Source organism: Malassezia sympodialis, genomic scaffold (assembly GCF_000349305.1).
Source record: "Malassezia sympodialis ATCC 42132 genomic scaffold, msy_sf_13, whole genome shotgun sequence".
NCBI lineage: Eukaryota > Fungi > Basidiomycota > Malasseziomycetes > Malasseziales > Malasseziaceae > Malassezia > Malassezia sympodialis.
Window position 1 is genome coordinate 88,528 of NW_017387811.1, and position 17,410 is coordinate 105,937.

General features: G+C 64.6%; 8 protein-coding genes across 8 annotated transcripts; 4 read left to right on the forward strand and 4 right to left on the reverse strand.

Annotated features, from left to right (window-relative positions):
- Positions 1-13: 13 nt before the first annotated feature.
- On the reverse strand, positions 14-3,166 carry MSY001_2719 (uncharacterized protein; the record flags this gene model as incomplete). Its single annotated transcript, XM_018884584.1, has 1 exon — positions 14-3,166. The coding sequence occupies one exon, from the start codon at positions 3,164-3,166 to the stop codon at positions 14-16; it is 3,153 nt and encodes a 1,050-aa protein (XP_018741229.1).
- Positions 3,167-3,680: 514 nt separating this feature from the next.
- Positions 3,681-5,052, forward strand: MSY001_2720 (uncharacterized protein; the record flags this gene model as incomplete). The annotated part of the gene is made up of 3 exons (XM_018884585.1): positions 3,681-3,885; positions 3,914-4,936; positions 4,961-5,052. The coding sequence occupies 3 exons, from the start codon at positions 3,681-3,683 to the stop codon at positions 5,050-5,052; spliced, it is 1,320 nt and encodes a 439-aa protein (XP_018741230.1).
- A 372-nt stretch (positions 5,053-5,424) lies between these two features.
- Positions 5,425-7,957, forward strand: MSY001_2721 (uncharacterized protein; the record flags this gene model as incomplete). Its single annotated transcript, XM_018884586.1, has 2 exons — positions 5,425-7,901; positions 7,942-7,957. 2 exons carry the CDS (start codon positions 5,425-5,427, stop codon positions 7,955-7,957), a joined length of 2,493 nt encoding a protein of 830 aa, XP_018741231.1.
- A 905-nt stretch (positions 7,958-8,862) lies between these two features.
- On the reverse strand, positions 8,863-9,993 carry MSY001_2722 (uncharacterized protein; the record flags this gene model as incomplete). Its single annotated transcript, XM_018884588.1, is given in 2 exon segments — positions 8,863-9,213; positions 9,226-9,993. The coding sequence occupies 2 exon segments, from the start codon at positions 9,991-9,993 to the stop codon at positions 8,863-8,865; spliced, it is 1,119 nt and encodes a 372-aa protein (XP_018741232.1).
- Positions 9,994-10,052: 59 nt separating this feature from the next.
- MSY001_2723 (uncharacterized protein) lies at positions 10,053-11,292 on the forward strand (the record flags this gene model as incomplete). The annotated part of the gene is made up of 2 exons (XM_018884589.1): positions 10,053-10,159; positions 10,224-11,292. The coding sequence occupies 2 exons, from the start codon at positions 10,053-10,055 to the stop codon at positions 11,290-11,292; spliced, it is 1,176 nt and encodes a 391-aa protein (XP_018741233.1).
- Positions 11,293-13,022: 1,730 nt separating this feature from the next.
- MSY001_2724 (uncharacterized protein) lies at positions 13,023-14,945 on the forward strand (the record flags this gene model as incomplete). The annotated part of the gene is made up of 1 exon (XM_018884590.1): positions 13,023-14,945. The coding sequence occupies one exon, from the start codon at positions 13,023-13,025 to the stop codon at positions 14,943-14,945; it is 1,923 nt and encodes a 640-aa protein (XP_018741234.1).
- Positions 14,946-15,331: 386 nt separating this feature from the next.
- Positions 15,332-15,903, reverse strand: MSY001_2725 (uncharacterized protein; the record flags this gene model as incomplete). Its single annotated transcript, XM_018884591.1, has 3 exons — positions 15,332-15,416; positions 15,440-15,672; positions 15,697-15,903. 3 exons carry the CDS (start codon positions 15,901-15,903, stop codon positions 15,332-15,334), a joined length of 525 nt encoding a protein of 174 aa, XP_018741235.1.
- A 1,006-nt stretch (positions 15,904-16,909) lies between these two features.
- On the reverse strand, positions 16,910-17,370 carry MSY001_2726 (uncharacterized protein; the record flags this gene model as incomplete). Its single annotated transcript, XM_018884592.1, has 3 exons — positions 16,910-17,092; positions 17,118-17,279; positions 17,308-17,370. 3 exons carry the CDS (start codon positions 17,368-17,370, stop codon positions 16,910-16,912), a joined length of 408 nt encoding a protein of 135 aa, XP_018741236.1.
- Between the last annotated feature and the right edge of the window lie 40 nt (positions 17,371-17,410).

Here is a 17,410-nt window from a genome sequence, read left to right on the forward strand (position 1 = left end):
GCTCTATAGAACACTAGGCACCCGTCGCATCGCGGCCGGCTGCTGCGCCATCGCTCGGCTCGGAGGCGATAGGCGCTGCGCCGGACAACAGCCCGCCGGCTTGCGAGCCGGCCCCGTCGCCGCCATCGAAATCAAAGTCGAAAATGTCCGACACGCCAAACATGGCCGAAAAGTCGTCGCTGGGCCCACCCGGCGGCGCACCCGACGAGAGGCCGGACCCAGACGACATGGCGAGACCCGACGTGACATCGTCCATCATCGACGGCATCGAATCCAGGATCGACTGCGCCTGGCCGTCCCCGCCGATCGAGCGCGTCTGCGACGGCATATCGCTCTCGCCCTTGCCTCCCGCCTCCCACTCGCTCGGCTCCTCCTTCGGCACCGGCTCCTCCTGGCCACCCTCGTTCCACGGCGTACGCGCAGGCAGTACCGGCGTCTTGTTTGCAGCCGGGCGGCCCGGCTTCCGCAGCCGGTCCTTCTTCCCCGACGCACTCGACGGCGAGTCCTGCGCACCTGCCGGCGGCTGCCACGGGCTCATCGGCATGTCTGGCCGCCCCGGCGTCGAAACAGGCGGCCGCACATGGCCACCGCGCCCGCCCTTGTTCACAGCCGCAGGGCCCGCACCGTTCGCACCGCCCGGCACGGTGGCGTGCGCCGCCTGCGGCGTCGCTGGTGCCGTTGCACTGCCCCGCGCCGCCTGCGGCATCATCCCCGCGACCATACCCTGAGAATGCCCGTCCGGGCCCATCATGGGCGGCCGCACGCCGACACCGGACGGCTGCACGGGCGCTTGCCCGGGGGTGCGGCGCTGCTGCTGCATCGCTAGCGATGCCGGACCGCTGCCGCCCATGCCAAAGTATGGCGCCATCGCCGCGCTGTGGCCATTCACATCCACGTCGCCAAAACCATTCGGCCGGGGCGCCTGGCCCTGCGTCGGCGCATTCATCATGGGCCCCAGGTGCGTCTGGCCCAAGAGCGCAGCACCCGCGCCGTTCGACACCTGCGCCTGCTGCTGTAGGTGCTGCAACATCGCCTGGCCCTGGCCGTCGCCCGTGAATGCCGCGGCCCCACCCGGCTGCGCAGGATCGCTCTGCAGTAGGGCGGCCATAGACTGCAGCTTCGCTTGCAGCTGCTGCACCGTCGCCATACACTGTTGCGCCATCGCGGGCACAGGCGCGTTCTGCGCCTTTACCCACTCGTTTTTCATCGCCGTTTGCAGCGTCTGGTACTGCATCAGCAGCATTTGCCGCTGCTGCGGCGTCAGCTGCACCGGCATCTGCATGCCCATCGGCCGCTGCCCGAGGGCATGCTGCGCCGTCTGCGGATCGCTCGCCTGGTTCGGCGCCGCACCAGGCTCGGCGCCGTTGCCCACAGGCTTGTTCGCTCCCAATTGCGACGGCGTCCCCAGGCGCTGCCCCGGCCGGTTAAACAGCGCTTGGAACGTCGCCGGCGAAGAGGGGGACGTTTTGTTCTGTGCAGCCGCATGGCCCTGCATCTGCTGCATCTGCATTAGTTGCTGCTGCTGGAGCAGCAGACGGGCCTGCATCTGCGGATCGTTCGTACGCGGCCCTTGTGCCTGCATCGCCGCCATCGCCGCCGTCTGCGCCGCATTCGGCAGCACACTGTTCAGCAGCGCCATCCGCGCCGCAGGCGCCATGTTTTTCAGCTCGTCCAGCGGAATGCCCTGCCGCATCGCTGCTGTGACGAGAAGCTGCTGCTGCTGCTGCGGCGTGAGCATAGCCGGGTTCACGCTCTGCCCCATCTGGCCCCGCGCTAACGCCTGCTGCATCTGCATCTGCATCTGCATCTGCATTTGCATTTGCTGCTGCTGCTGCTGCTGCTGCTGCTGTTGTTGTTGTTGCTGTTGCTGCTGCTGCTGCTGCTGTAGCGACGGCGTCGCGGGCCCGGTACCTCCTGCCATCCCATTCGGCGCAGCAGGCTTCATCGATAGCGGCGGCACCTGAGCCATCGTCCCATTCGGTGGAGCCGTTGATATGGGAACGTTCTGGTTCCGCATCTGCGGTGTCTGCTGCGGCTGGGTCAGCGGCGCAGGGCCACTCGAAGACGTCTGCGACGACGAAGGCGCGCGGCCCTGGACCAACGACTGCGTCGGCAAGGTCGGGGCAGACGCGTTCGCGGCCTGTACAGGCCCTGGTGCTGTTCCATTCTGTGCGGAGCTCGCTGGCGTCGATGGCATGCCCGTAAGCACAACAGGCGAAGAAGGCGAAGAGCTCGCTCTTTGCATCTTCCCATTCGGACTTGTGCCTGGCGCTTGCGCGCCAATCGGCGCAGCAGGCCCCAAGGCGGGCACGCCGGTCGAATCCTGCGAGAGCATCAGCCTCTGTGCTGCATCTGTCGCAAGCGGTGCAGCAGCGGCAGTCGCGAGGCCCAGGTTCAGACCGGTAGCCGGCGACTCGGCCGTCGTGGCCGCCAGTCCGGTGGCGGCATCGGGGAAAAGAGGTGCGGTGAACGACTTGGTCTTGGCCTCCTGGATTGCCTGGCGCCGCCGGTTCTCCAGGTAGTCGCCAAACAGCGCAGCCTCGCGCGTGCCGAGACCAACGCGTGACCGGAACAGATCCCAAAACAGCGTCCAGTACTCAAATAGCAAGCCTCGCGGCAGGCGAATTGGCACATCAGGCTCAGATGGCAGTCCCGCCTCTTCGACAAGCGACGCGGCCGTCTTGGACAGGTTTCGTCGTTTCAGGTACTCCCACACGTAGACATCGAGGTTGCCTGCGTTAGCATTATGCGCAATGGTATCCTTCAACTGCGATGCCGTGGGTTTGTTCCCTGCGGCACTCGCCGAGCTCGACGAAGTCTCGGGAGGTGCCGACGCAGGGCCCTTTTCTTCATTGCGGGGTCGCTTGTCTCGGCCTTCGGTATCGGCGCCCGGTGATCCCTGTCGCTTGCGCGACTCGGGTGACACCTCGTGGGGCAACTCTGTTGGTGCCTCTGTGCTCGTAGTAGCATCAGGACCACTCGTTTCCGCCGCGTGCGACGCATCTTCCTCATGGCCTGACTCGCCATCATGCAGGGCCGATGAGGGCTCTGGCACGGACACCGATGGGCTGCGTGCGTTCGATGGCAGGCCCGACTCCGCATTTTGCGGGGCAGCGGCATGCGAGGCAGTGTCACTCATGTCGTCTCTAGGGGGGACGTCCGTCATGGGAATCGAGACGAGCCGACTCGTGTTCTGCACGATGCCCTTCGAATTATGGGTCACCTGTTTTTCGGTCGTGAAGAGCCGCGTGCTTGACTCAGTACACTAGCAGAAAACTGCGATTTGAATCCCTAGCACGCACTCTTACCAACCTGCTAGCTCACGCGCCTGGCCGAGCAATTGCACACGATGTGTGACGGAGTGACAAAATTCCCGCTCTCACTGGCGATCGCGTTGACAAGGAAGGTGCTTTCCTGCAATTAAATTTCAACCTTAGCGAGGCGTGCCTGTCCGCCTGCGGCGCCGCCCCTGTGCGCCCGCTGGCGCGCCCCTATGGAACTGCTGGCGTACAGCCATGTCCTGCTACATAATGCCCGGGCCTGCCGTCCATCGACAGGCTGGCGGCCGCTCGTTCACGGCGGCCTCGCACCACGGCCGTGGACCATGACAGCCACGTGGGTCCACGTGGCGACTCGGCCACGCCGCGTCGTGCGCGGACGCCTCCGCTACGGTCGTCGCCATGGCCAGCGTGGTCGCGATCCTGGATTTGAAGGGCAAGCCCTTGATTCAGCGATCCTACAGGGATGATGTGGATCCTACAGCCATGGAGCGGTTCCTCCCTCTTCTTACGGAGATTGAGGAGGAGCACGGCACGAGCGCCATCCAGCCTTGTCTGAGCTCGCAGGGCGTCAACTACATGCATGTGCGCCACAATAACCTATACTGTACGTACATGAAGACTTACCATCTCAGTGCTTGCACTATCGCGTCGGAACTCGAATGCTGCTGAAATTTTGCTGTTTTTGCACAAGCTCGCGTCAGTGCTAGAGGAGTACTTCAAGCAGCTCGAGGAAGAGTCCATTCGCGACAACTTTGTCATTCTCTATGAGCTTCTTGACGAAATGATGGACTTTGGATACCCACAGACGACCGAGAGCAAGATCTTGCAGGAGTATATCACGCAGGAATCGTACAAGCTCGAGGTCCAGGTCCGTCCCCCGATGGCCGTGACGAACGCCGTCTCGTGGCGGTCCGAGGGCATCCGCTACCGCAAAAACGAGGTGTTCCTGGATGTGATTGAGAGCGTGAACCTGCTGGTCAATGCCAACGGGCACGTGGTGCGTAGCGAGATTGTCGGCACGGTCAAGATGAAGTGCTACCTGTCCGGCATGCCTGAGCTGCGCCTTGGGCTGAATGACAAGGTCATGTTTGAGAGCACCGGGCGCACGTCACGCGGCAAGGCCATCGAGATGGAAGACGTCAAGTTCCACCAGTGTGTGCGTCTGTCGCGCTTTGAGAACGATCGTACGATCTCGTTCATCCCCCCTGACGGCGAGTTCGAGCTAATGAGCTACCGACTCAACACACAGATCAAGCCGTTGATCTGGGCCGAGGCTGTGGTGGAGCGCCACGAGGGCAGCCGCATCGAGTTCATGGTCAAGGTCAAGGCCCAGTTCAAGCGCCGCTCCACGGCAAACAATGTCGAGATCCTCATCAATGTGCCGGATGACGCGGACTCGCCTAAGTTCCGCGCGGCGATTGGCTCTGTGTCCTACGCGCCGGAGCTCTCGGCCATGGTGTGGAAGATCAAGCAGCTGGGCGGCGGCAAAGAGTATCTGATGCGCGCGCACTTCGGCCTGCCCAGCGTGCGGGACGAGGAGAGCATTGTGCGGCGCACGCCGATCAACGTCAAGTTTGAGATCCCCTACTTTACCGTGTCGGGCGTGCAGGTGCGCTACCTGAAGATTGTGGAAAAGTCCGGCTACCAGGCACTGCGTATGTACTAGTCACTCACAACAGCATGGGTCCGCTACATTACGCAGAATGGCGAATACGACCTCCGGACTCAGACGGAAAAGAGCCAAGCCAATCTCGCGCACTTTGTGTCCTAGGCGTATTGGCGGCCCATGCGGCTGTGCTAACTAAACCAGGCACTGCTTGCCAGGCCATCCGCCGACGATTGGCCCACGTCCATAGGTCGAGAGGCGAATGCGTAGCGTGCAGCCAAATTTATAAGCGACCCAATCACGAGACGGGGATCTATGACTGGTTGCCTGTTGCGACACATGGCTGGCGCATCTGGAGAATTTCGAGAGCGCCGCGGAGGTCTTGTTTGTCCGCCAGACGGAGATTAGCTTTTGCTCCGAGCCACGTCGCGGTGGGACGAGCTGGTCTGCCATTTTTGGGCGGACTTGCTCTGATTACTGCTAAGGTCTGGCTACGGACGACGGCTGGCAGTAAGGTGTCATTCTTCGACACCGGCCATGAGCGTGCCTACGCCGCCATACGGTCGCGGCCCTCTCGACGAGCATGAGCTGCCCCCTCACTCGATCGAGTCGGTGCTCGCTACCCCTATGAACGTGGGCCTCAAGCCGGCAGCACCGATCCGCATGGAATACTCGGATCTGAAGTCTATGCCCTCGATACTCTATGTGCCCACTCAAGCGTCTCCGCGCCACTCGCCTGGGCTAGCCATGCGGCACAACGATAGTCAGGAGTCCTACGGCCCTAGATCGATGTGGCGGGGTGAGTCGACGCACCAACGCGTGTCGTCTCCGGAGCTCGAGACGGACGTCAGTCGCACATCGTCCACGTCCACCAAGGGCTCTCAGGACTCGGCGATGGACTCGTCCATGGCGCTGCAGCTTGTCTCGGGAATGGAGCCGAGTGCGGAATCAACCCAGGACGCATTGCCGGATGACGCTTCGACTCGCAAGCGTGTCAAGCGCCTGCACGCGCTTCTGGAGCTGCTGGAGACGGAGCGGAACTATGCGCGCGACCTGAGCGTGCTGAACCATGTGTTCTTCAAGCAGCTCCGCACCGTGCCGTTTTTTGCCGAAGAGCCTGCGCGCTACCAGATGGTCGTTCGCAATGGACCGGCGCTGCTTGCGCTGCACACGGCGCTGTACACGCGCCTGTCGTCGGCGGTGGCTGCGCTGCGTCTCGGCACAAGCAGCGGGCGCTCCGAGCTCGAGCGAGCCTGCAGCGACGATGCCGACAAGGCCACACGGGCATTTGGCCAAGCTTTCATTGATCTCGCGCCTCAGTTCCGCGTATACCAAGACTTTTGCACAAAGCACAAGGAGTCGCTCGCGCTCATTGATACGGTCGAGGGCCGCAGCGAGTGGGACCTGTTCCAGCAGCGGGCGTCGGAGGCCGTGCAGCGGTACGAGGACCCGATGCTGGCGCCTACGGACGATGCCTCAGATACACCGCCCGAAAAGCACAAGCGTTTGCACTTTCGTGACTACTTTATCAAACCGATCCAGCGCATCTGCCTATATCCGATCATCCTGCAGAACCTGGTCAAGCACGTGCCGGGCGTGGGCCGTGCCGAGCTAGATACCGCCGCCGAATGCATGCGCGAGGCCGTCGCCGACGTCGACAGGGCGAGTGCCAAGCGCGCGTCGCTGCTCCTCTCAGAGCTGCTGCTCTCGCGTATGGAACCGTCTGAGGCGTTTTCTCCGACGTTTCTCCGATCGCTGGGCGATGTGAAAATGGCCGGCAACCTCGATGTGCTATACCACCACCCTACCAAGGCGCCGCTCACGACGCCCCTGGCGATCAAGTACTATGGCTGCGTGCTATTCGCCGACTACTTTATGATTCTCAAGGTGCGCAAGTCGCAGACCTACGCGCCACGGTTCTTTTTCCCTATGGCCGACGTCAAGGTGACCCACGCAGACCGTCGCGCGGTGGCGCTGCCGCAGTCGTTCCGTCTCTCGGTGCGTGGGCACCACTTTGAGATGATGACGTCGACGGCCAAGGAGCTCGAGCTCTGGAAAGAGGCCCTGCATACCGTCATGGAGCAGGGGCCCTCTCGCACACGCCGCCTGCATGGCATGGACGTCCCGTTCCCGTGCAACTTGGAGGGGGACTCGGCGCCCGAGCGGGAGAACGAGCTGGACCCCCTGTCGCTGTACCTCAGCACGCAGTCGCTCGCCGAGGCAGAGCAGAGACGTGGGCGCCTATCCAGCACACACTCGGAGATTTTGCTGCGCCAAAAGTCGCCGCCGCGGCGCGCGGCCAAGGACCGCAGCATGATTTTTTCGGATGCGTGCATTTCTGCGCGCACGTCGCTTGATACCGACGGGTCTCGCGCACACACCACGCTCGTCAGCCCCCGTGTCGGCTTGCACCGACTCAGCGGAAGCGAGTACGTGTCTGTGCGCATACCCACCGCCGAGAAGGCGTCCTTGGGCTCGGCGCCCGAGTCGCTCTGCTCGTCGCCTGTCCTGGCGCCCGTGTCCACTGAGACGGATGCAGCACCGACGCGCACCGCGCATTCTCGGCGTGATAGCGGCGAGGCATTGCCGTCGCTCAGCCGGCGCAACTCGTCGGCTCTGCTCGTGCCACTGCGCGCGACGCTCACCAGCGGCGGCGACGCAGAGACACCCCGCCGATCGGGTAGCCCCGAGGGCGGCGTGCCGCACCGCAGCCCCTCCATGACATCCCTCACACGCCACGCGCTAGGGCGCAAGGTCGGCGGCTGGATCACGTACCAGCGCGGCTCTAGCGCGGCCGACGAGGCTGGGCCTACGATGGCCGACAGCGAGGCCCCGTCGCCCACCCTCAGCCCCACTCCGCCATGGGCGTCCCTGGCGGGCAGCCGCCCGATGGCGTCGACGCGCTCGCGCTCGTCGCGCTCCTCGATGGACTCCGGCTCGACCGAGCCGGGTCTCGAGGCGCCCGAGAAGGAGCCGTCGACGACGACTGGGGATGCCGCTACGTCGATCGGCTCGTCGCCGCGCCCTCCGAGCGTGCCGCGCCGCTTGGCGAAGCGTTTCTTCCAGCTGAATCAGCTGTCCCCTATGGAATAATGTATAGTATGCATCAACCGCAGCGTTTGCGCCGCGTACTCACTGGGCACCGACACACACTCGACGCTCGCGAACGAGACGCCGCCGAGGTGCGATAGGAGCGCCTGCCGGTAGCATGGCACCTGCATGAGCGCGCCGCCCAGGCGCAAGTCGGCCTCGTGCGTGGCAGCGCTGGCGATCAGCGCGGCCAGCGGCGCTGTCGCCTCACGAAGGAGCGCCGCGGCCGCCGGGTCCCCCGCCTCGGCGGCGGCCGTGACACACGGCGCTAGCGAGGCGAGAACTGCGCGCGGGTCCTCGGCGCCATAAATGTAGCGGATCCAGTCGTCGCCGCGCAGATGCGCCTGCGCGAGGCGCGCGCGTAGCGCGTGTGCCGCCGGCTCTCCCCCGAGCACGGCGCGCACGGCCGCGCGGCCCACGTGAAACGCACTTCCCTCGTCGCCCAAGAGCCACCCGAGGCCGCCCCACTGCTGCACGCGGCCGTGCGTGTCGATGGCCAGCACCACACTGCCTGTGCCAGCGATGGCCACGACGCACGTGCGTGGCGCGGGCCGGTGCAGGAGCTCGGCATCGTTCGACACACGCACATGGGCACCGGGGACCAGCTCAGATACGAGCGCCACCACCGCCTCGTCCCGCTCGCCCGCTGGCACGCCCGCCGTGCCGACCCAGACGTGCGTGCCGCGCGGGACGCCGCCCGTCGACGCGCACGCCTCCGCCACCGCGGCGCGGATCGCCGCAGCCCACGCGTCGCGGCCCTGCACGGCCCAGTTGCCCGGCCCCGCCGCGCCACGTCCGCACACACGCCCGTCCGCACCAACGAGCGTGGCGCGCGTCCGCGTCCCGCCGGCGTCCACGGCGAGGTACGTGTGGTTCATGTGGAGGCTACGGCTTCGTGAGCACACTGAAGTACAGCGGGCCCCACGGCGACGGCGCCGTGGCGCCGGGCGGCGTGTGGTCCGGGAGGGCCAAGTAGCCATACTGGGTCCTTTCGCAGAACGCTGCAAGAGCCTCCGTCTTGAGAAGGCTGGGCGGCGGCCCCTCGAGCGCGCGCAGGAAGGCGCTGACGACCTGATCATTCTCGTGCTGGCTCAGCGAGCACGTCGCGTACACGAGCTTGCCGCCCCCCCGCAGTGCATGCCACGCTGTGCGCAAGAGCGCCAGCTGCGTCTTGGCGAGCGAGCGCGTGAGCGTCGGCTTCCACGCGAGCATCTCAGGGGCGACCGTGCCCGACTTCTGATGACGCACATGCGCATGCAGGATGTGGCGCTCGGACGAGCACGGCGCATCCAGTAGTACGCGGTCATAGCCGCCCTCGCCCAGGGGAAACAGGTGCACGGCGCGCGGCGACGTGCCGTCGATGCGCAGCGTCTCGACGAGCCCTTCGTCAAAGAGCGCCGGCGGCAGGTACGCCTGCAAGTTCGCGCGCAGGCGCCGGTGCCGCGGCGCATCCACCTCGTTGGCGTGCAGCACCGACGGCGAGCCCGGCGCGCGCGCAGCGCGGTCCGCATACCACTCGGGCCACAGCTGCTGCGCGAGGGTCAGGCTCTTTCCGCCAGGCGCCGCACACAGGTCGAGCACCGCGTGCCCCGGCCGCACATCGAGGCAGTGCGCCGCAAGCACCGACGCGGCGTCCAAGTTCCAGTGCGTGTGCACGCGGTGCTGTGCGTCTTCGGCAGCGGCGGGGCGCGGCGGCGGGAACGGACGCTCGCCCGGCGCGAGTGCGGCGCGCGTCAGGCATAGCAGCCGCGTAGGCACCTCGCTGCGTGTCCGCTCCGGCAGGGCCGGCAGGCGCAGGAGCGCATAGGACCCCACCGGGGCCTCGGCGAGCAAGGCGCGGTCCACCTCGGCGGCCGGCGCATACGCATTGATCAGCGCGGCGTACTCGGTCGGGAGCACCAGGCGCGCACGCAGGCTGGCCCAGCGCTCGGCGCCATATTCACGCGCAAAGTAGGCATCCAGGGCCTCGGCGGCCGCCTGCGCCTGCCGCTGCTGCGCTTTCGACACCGGCGGCATCGCTCGCCCGTGGCACGTGAGGAAGCGTGGCCCCCGCGGCGCGGGCCACGCTAGGGCCCATGCCCTCTGCCTCGTCGCCGCCCCGCCCCGAGGTCCTGCTTCTTGGCCTAGGCAGTGTCGGCGTCCTGTACGCGTACCTGCTGCAGAAGGGCGGCGCACATGTGACGTGTGTATGCCGCAGCAACTACGATGTCGTGCGCGAGCGCGGCATCGATATCTACTCGGACAAGTATGGCACGCACCGCGGCTGGCGCCCCGACCGCGTGGTGCGCTCGCCCGACGAGCTGGCGCCGGTGCCACTGGACTGTACGTTGCGCTACTCACACAGACGTGGTGTGCTGCTTCAAGTGCCTTCCGGACGTCAATCCGAACCACGAGGTCGTGCGTCCGTACCTCGAGCGCAACCGCGCGCTGCAGCCGGCGCACCTGCCGACGCTCGTGTTCATCCAGAACGGCATTGACATCGAGGAGGCCTCGCACCAGCGCCTCGTCCTGAGCGAGGCGCCGCTCGCGCGCGGGATCCTCAGCGGCCTCACATGGGTCGCCGTGACCATGTCGCCCGACGGCCACTCGATCGAGCACAGCCACATGGAGGCGCTGCGGACCGGCACGTACCCGTCGCCGCAGGACGGCGAGGTGCCGCGCGGCCTCGCCGAGGCGAACGCCGCCTTTGTCGAGCTGGCCGCGCGCGGCGGCTCGCACGCCGCGGTCAGCGACGACATCGCGCCCGACCGCTGGAGCAAGCTGCTGTGGAACGCAAGCTGGGGCGCCGCGTCGCTGCTGGCGCGCCGCCCCGTGCTTGAGCTGCTCCAGGCCGACGCCATCGACACGACGCTCGGCGTCGTGCGTGGCCTCCTGCTCGAGCTGCTCGACGTCGCACGCGCCTCGGGCCTGCACAACGACCGCTTCCCGGCAACGCACATTGACAACGTGCTCCAAGCCACGCTCGCTTGCTCGCCGGCGCAGCTCTGCGTGGTCCGCGACCCGAAAGCGATCCTCCAGGCGCCTACCTTTGCTAGCTTCCGCCCCGATTTCAAGCCAAGCATCCTCATCGACATGGAGCGCGCACGCCCCATGGAAATCGAGCCCCTGTTCGTGAACGTAGTGCGCCGCGCCCGCCGCACGCGCGTGGACACGCCGCGCCTCGACATGGTGCTGGCCACCCTCCGCCCATCGCAGCTCGCCTTCATTCGTCAGCAGCGCAATCTGGACGAGGCAGCTCTCATCCAGTCCAACGAGGAGCGCTATATCGGCGCCAAGGACGCCCTCGTCGGCGATGTGCCGGTCCTCGGGACGTAGCTCGTAGTCGCCGCCCGCCGTGGGCCAAGTGGAGGCCTCGCGGGCCCTGGCCGCCCTCCTCCGTCGATGGTGCGCAAGCCGCTGGTCGACTATCTTCACCGTGCCGCGGTCCTGGCGCTCGTGGGTGTGATGGTGCGTGCGCACAGCTAATAGCAGGGCTGGGGTGTCTGGCTCACAGGTGCCGTGTACGTGAGCCGCCTTGGCTACACGGAGCGGGTACGTCGCAGCGGGCTCACGCAGATTCCATACGGCAGCCCCGACCGCGAGTCTCTTACCGACGCGGTAGGTGCACACACGCTGACCACAGACATCACGCCTTGTTGAGCAATGGAGAGACCTGAACAAGCAAAAAGGCGAGGACCGCGCTGAGAAGCGCATCTAGGCGCCGACCGCTGCGTCGCCACTTGAGCTCTATCTATCGCATTACGTAGATCTCCGCAGAGTGACTCTCGAATATGTGCGGTGCGTAGTGGTGGCGCGCGTGCCGGATTTCAGGCCGGCGCTCCGCATTGATGCTCTTGCATGCAGGGACCACATGCGCATACGACGAGGACGCCAGCTGCTGCAGCGACTGGTCGCCCAGCCGCGCATGCTGGCCTCGGTGCGACGCCTCGTGCGCCGGCGTCGCGCGCCACTCGCTCCCTGCCTGCCCCTGTCTCCGCCTGACGGCCTCGAGGCCCTTTCTGAGTACGGCCTCCAAGTCGTCGCCTGCGAGCGTATACGACATGGGCGTGCGGCTCGTCGCAGGCGTGTGCTCCTGCGCCAGCGACGGCTGCGGCGCAAGCCGCTTTGGCGGCTGGAAGTAGGAGCGCAGGCTCGTACTTCGGAATACCGACGGGCCGCCGGCGGTGGCGGAGATCCTGGGCGCGGGCCTCGTGCGGTCGCCTGGCGCTTGATACACTGGCTGCTGCAGCGGATGCGACGCGTTACTCTCGTGCTTGGAGGACACGGGGCGCCATGTGTGCGCCCCCGGAACGGCGGTGGCGGAGCGCTGCAAGGCAGCGGGCTTAGGCGGCGGGGGCCCTAGCGTCTGTGCAGCCGGCGACGGGTATATGGCGGGCTTGGCGCTCGGGTGCGCACCATGGCCCATCCTGTTGGGGTCCCTGCTTTGCAGCGGCCGCACGGGCGGCGCCTCAGGGTCCCCGGTGGCGGGGCGCGCGCTGGCCGCGGCCTGCCCCGTCATGGGCGGCACGTTTTCCTTGGACCGCGGGCCCACCATCGATAGGCGCTGGTACGTCGACAGACCAGCAGGCCGCCTGCGTTCGTCTCGCAGGCTCTGCGATCGCCCCAGCATGGCGCTCGACGTCGAGAAGCAAGGGCCTCCCATTTTAGGGACACAGCCTACCAGGCCGTCTCCACATTCGTACACCCCCTCCTCCGCCTGGCACCGTGCACCTTGGCAGCAGCGCGGATGGGCGGGGCCTATGTGACCATTGTCCATCATGCGGGTGGATCCACGCACAGTACGCTGGCCACCGACACCTCTCCGCCTTGGTCGTCGCAGGTACGCTTCCCCACTCACATGAGTCGTTGCTGCTGGCCTCGGCACTGGCTGCTACACCCTGGGACGAGGTGTACTCGGCGCCTGATCCCCTCTCGAGCCTGACCAGCGAGAAAGTCGTCGAGGTGCGCGCGCCGTCTAACGCAGGCCAATCGACACAAAAAGTGTACCAAGCCGCACCTCACGCCTCTGCTGCGTGACCTGCCGTCCTCGTCGGACGTGGCGAGCGATGTGGGAGGTACGCTCGACCGCTCACGCAGACTCGCCGGACCTAAAGCATGTGCACAAAACGTACCCTGTGGTTCCGCTCGCGGACGATTCGGACGACCTCGACGTGCGGGCAATGCAGGCCATCACGTCGCTCCTCTTGCCCTGGCTGCGCACATCGTCCCCCAGCCATGTGGCGCTCGTCACCGGCGCTCACATGGCCGACAAGGTATGCATGCGCCGCTTATGCCAGCTTCTCCAGAGCCTCTTGGCCGCCCATGGGACCGACCCAGCGACACTGCGCACGGCGCACGACCGACCCATGGCGATTCGCACGAGCCCCCTGCTCCCCGCCGCCTTCCACCAGGTGTACATGGACTTGACCGAGAGCTCAGGGCACGAGCGCCTCCAAGTGCTCATCTGCACGCTGTGTGAATCAGGGCACCTCCAGCCGACGCCCTTGCAGCTCCCTCTTGGCGTCGTTTCGCCCACTCTGCCAGAGTCCGCAGAGCCGATGCTGCCGTCCGTCTCGCGCCTCTCCCTGCATACCCAAGACGCGCCCGAACCGCCCTCTCTCCCGGCCTCAGGCATCGCTGCGAAAGCGGACGGGCCGCGCAGCCTCATGTCGGGCTCCAGTCCTCTCCGGATCCGGCCTATGGAAAGCGTATTCGGCCTCTCTCTCCATGGGCACCGAGACACGCAGTCGCGCCCACTCAGCGCGTCGCAGTCTTCCAAGCATCTACAAGCGTATGACATGTCGACCATGCTGCGCTCCATTGAAAAGTGGGATCCCGTGGTGGAGTGGCCCGACATGAGCGACGGCTCGGACATGGCGTCGTCGCCACTCCTGGCTCGCGTCACGGAGCCCAGCGGGACTGCGCTAAGCTCCAGAGCGTCGTCGCGCAGCTTACAGACACCCTCTGTCAATCTGCGGACGGACATGCCGTCAGTCGTCCCTCTGTCTATGCGCGGCAGTGTCGCCTCTACACCGTCCTCGTCGTCGTTTCCTCGGACAGACACATCGACGTTAAGCAATGTGAGCGCCTTTGCTCAAAGCATTTTGGGACACTTTCCGTCCAGTACGAGTCTTGGTAACAGTGGCAACACACTTCCCAGTGCCAGTGCTCCGCCGCCCCAGGCGCTATGGCAGAGCATCTGCGTGCGATTGCTCCCCCTCTTCTACGAACAGGCAGGCGACCTGCGTATCGAGTCGGTGAGCGACAGTATGGAGACGTACATTCGCTTCCAGTTTGAGCGCGATCCCGACCAGGCGCCAGCCTTGCTGGAAGACCACCTCCAGAAGCTCATATCGACGGGGTTGATGGGTGTCAACATGCAGCTGCAGCAGTGCGAAGGCACACACCGTGCTCGCGAGCTGGTGCGGATGTGGCTGCACTATTACGATACGGTACTCCCGTATGTGCATGCGAGTATGCTGCCCCTGGAAACCAAGCTACACAGTTGGCAGGTCCTCGCCACGATTTCGTCGAAGCAGAGGAGCCGCTCAGCGTCGCGCGTATTGGAGAAGGGGGACTCGTCTTTCTCCGAGCACGCATGCCCTCTGCCGCCCGCTATGGACGTGCGGCGCGTGCTGCTGCTAGCGTTTCGAGACCAGGTTGTGCTGCCGGTCTGCGACTGGCTATATTCGCTCGCGAGTCGTGTGGACTTTGAGCCCTTGGATGCTACGACCTCTCTCCGCCCGCACCTAACCCAGATGATCCACATCTTGGCGTGCCTGTATACAGAGGATAGGGCGCAGGAGCGCATCGAGCGCCTCACGCGTGCCTTGGCGGACCCTGTCACAAGAGCTAGCTCCCGGATGTCCATACACGGAGGCACCTCCTCCTTCCTGGGGCCATCGATGCAGCCGTCCCCCACCTCGCCGCTTCCACACTATGCCAAGAGTCACTTGCTCGACTCACCCACGCTGGGTATGCCCATGTAATATACACTTAGATCTGAATGCGCTGGTAACGCCTGTTCACACCCACCTGGCATACACAGAAGACAATGAACAGGAGATACACAAAGGCAGCACCATAGCAGGTCATACCCGCCGCCACGCCGTCCTCAGGGTCCTCGGTAGACCCCATAAACGCCTCCCAGTTGTGGGTGAATCCCCATCCAAAGACAGTCAAGATCAGCACGCCGGCCACAGAGACAACCGTGCAGCACGACGCTAGAGTTAGGCACTCCTACGTACCTAGGCCGGTGCCGACCACCGGTCGGTGCGCCATCGCAGACATCGACGACATAAGGTTCTAGGGAACGGGGCGCAGCCAGGGGGTATGTACATCACGTGCTAGATACCCCGCGCACATCTACGATCGACTACCACCATAGGCGGTGCGTCGGGCAGTGGTACCCGCTCGGGTTGTTGATCAAGTACGCCTGGTGGTAGTCCTCAGCCACAAAGCTGGCGTTAGATAGTCCACGTACAAATCCTCCACGGGCAGTCGCTCAATCTGTGTGGCGATCTGGCTGCCTTTCGGCTGAAAATGCTTTGCCTGCACTTCCTCCGTCACCCTCTTTGCCGTCCTCTCCTGCTCATCTGTGTGAGGAAAGAGCGCACTACGATATTGCGTCCCAATATCGGGTCCCTGGCCATTCACCTGCGTGGGATCATGCGTGCGGTAAAAAAACTCGACTAGCTCGGCGTAGGACACTTGCGCCTGTGGTCAGTCAAGCGCACGTACAGGGTCAAACACTACCTGGGCCGCTTCGGCGTGGCCCGTTTTTCCCGTACACACATCGCGGTAGGTCGGATTGGGAAAGTCCTTTTTGCCACCGATAAAGCCCACCTTCACATCCAGTAGGCCCTTGCCACTAAAATACTTGCGGTAGATGTGCTCCGTCCCCCAGAAACACCCATTGGCAAATGTAGCAATGTCCGCTTGCGCCATGCTCGAAAGTGCCTTTAGTCCTTGCTGCACCGGCGGCGATCCCCACATACCTCGACCTCCCAATAATGGAGGCACGGACGTAGTTCCACTCCACTTCCATGGACTGGGAACGCTCCATGTACGTACCTAGCGGGCCGCCTTGACTTATACGTACGCAGCCCCCTGGGCATTGCCATCTGTGCGGCCCTGGCCCTCGTGTCTTGGGTCTTTTGGCCGCGCAGGCAACGCTCCTCCAAGTCTACGGGTGCCTATGATCCACGCACCGGTCTAGGCCGCGGCGCGCCTGGCTTCCGTACGTGCTTTTGACTGACCCAGAAACCAACGTACAACGCGTCGCCTTGCCCGCCGAGCTGGTGGCACGGATACGTGCGGGCGAGCAAGTCAGTGCAGAGGAGATCACCGCCGCACAGGCGCGCGTCACACAAGGCTTGCCGGAGCCCGCCAAAGAGAACGACTGGCTCCCACAAACGTCGGCGCCGAAGAAAAAGGCAGTCAGGTCGCGTCGGAGCAGAAAGTAATATCTACAGATTCTTTAGGATGAGAAGCACCAGAAGTGCACACACAAGGCCCATCAAAGAGTCTAGGAGCAGCAGAATCCGCCGACATGACTCAATCTGGGCCTGTAACATAGAGAGCTCTCGACGCTGAAGGGCTGTTGCCACGAGTGGCAGCCCGGGGGCGGGGAGTGGGGGCCCGTCTAGCGTGGGCGCCGGCGTCGGCGGCTTTGTGCTCTGCAATACAGGGCGGTCGACGTTGTCTACCTCTTCGTCGCGAGGCCTGTCATTGTGTGATGGAATAGGCGCATTCTCCGGGGCGGATGCAGGCGTGGTATCTTGAGGCCGGGCATCGGCCTGTGCCGGCCCTTGTCCCTTCTCCTGCTGTGCAGCAGCTTTGGGGGTACCAGGTAGCATCGCTGCTGAAACGACATGCGGACGCGGGCGGTCTTGAAGGATTTCTGCATTGCTCTGCCGGCACTGGGGGCAGGTCCAGTGGAGCGATCTCGCCGTCAGGCGACGCATACGTACTGTTTCGCGAGTGCCTCGCGATCTTCGTCCGATTTCGATAAGGCCCCTGCACCAGCCTCATCGCCTCTTGATACCATGAGGGCTTGTACACCCAGGAGGGCTGTTCGGATGCCCCATGCAGGCTGCCAACTCTCCTCATGAAAACCAGTGAAGGAAATGCAGACCTAGCCGTCAGTCATCTGGACCTACTTTGGTGTCAACCTTCCATCGGCCGTTGGGTGTAAGAAACACGATATGCGGTGGTCGGAATGGATAATCCGTAGGTAGCAGGATTTTTCCGTGGTATAGACCCTCCGCGAAGGGCGAATCGACAGGTCCCCTCAGCGTGAAGTGCCACTCAAAGATATTTTCCTCGTCGTCAGCTTTGCGTCTTACGTACCTCTAGAGGCGCTGCTGTAAACTCGGAGCTATCATCTGCCTGCATCTCTTTCATTTCGGTCATGATCCGCTTGGCAGCGGATGAGCTGCTCTTCAACGACATC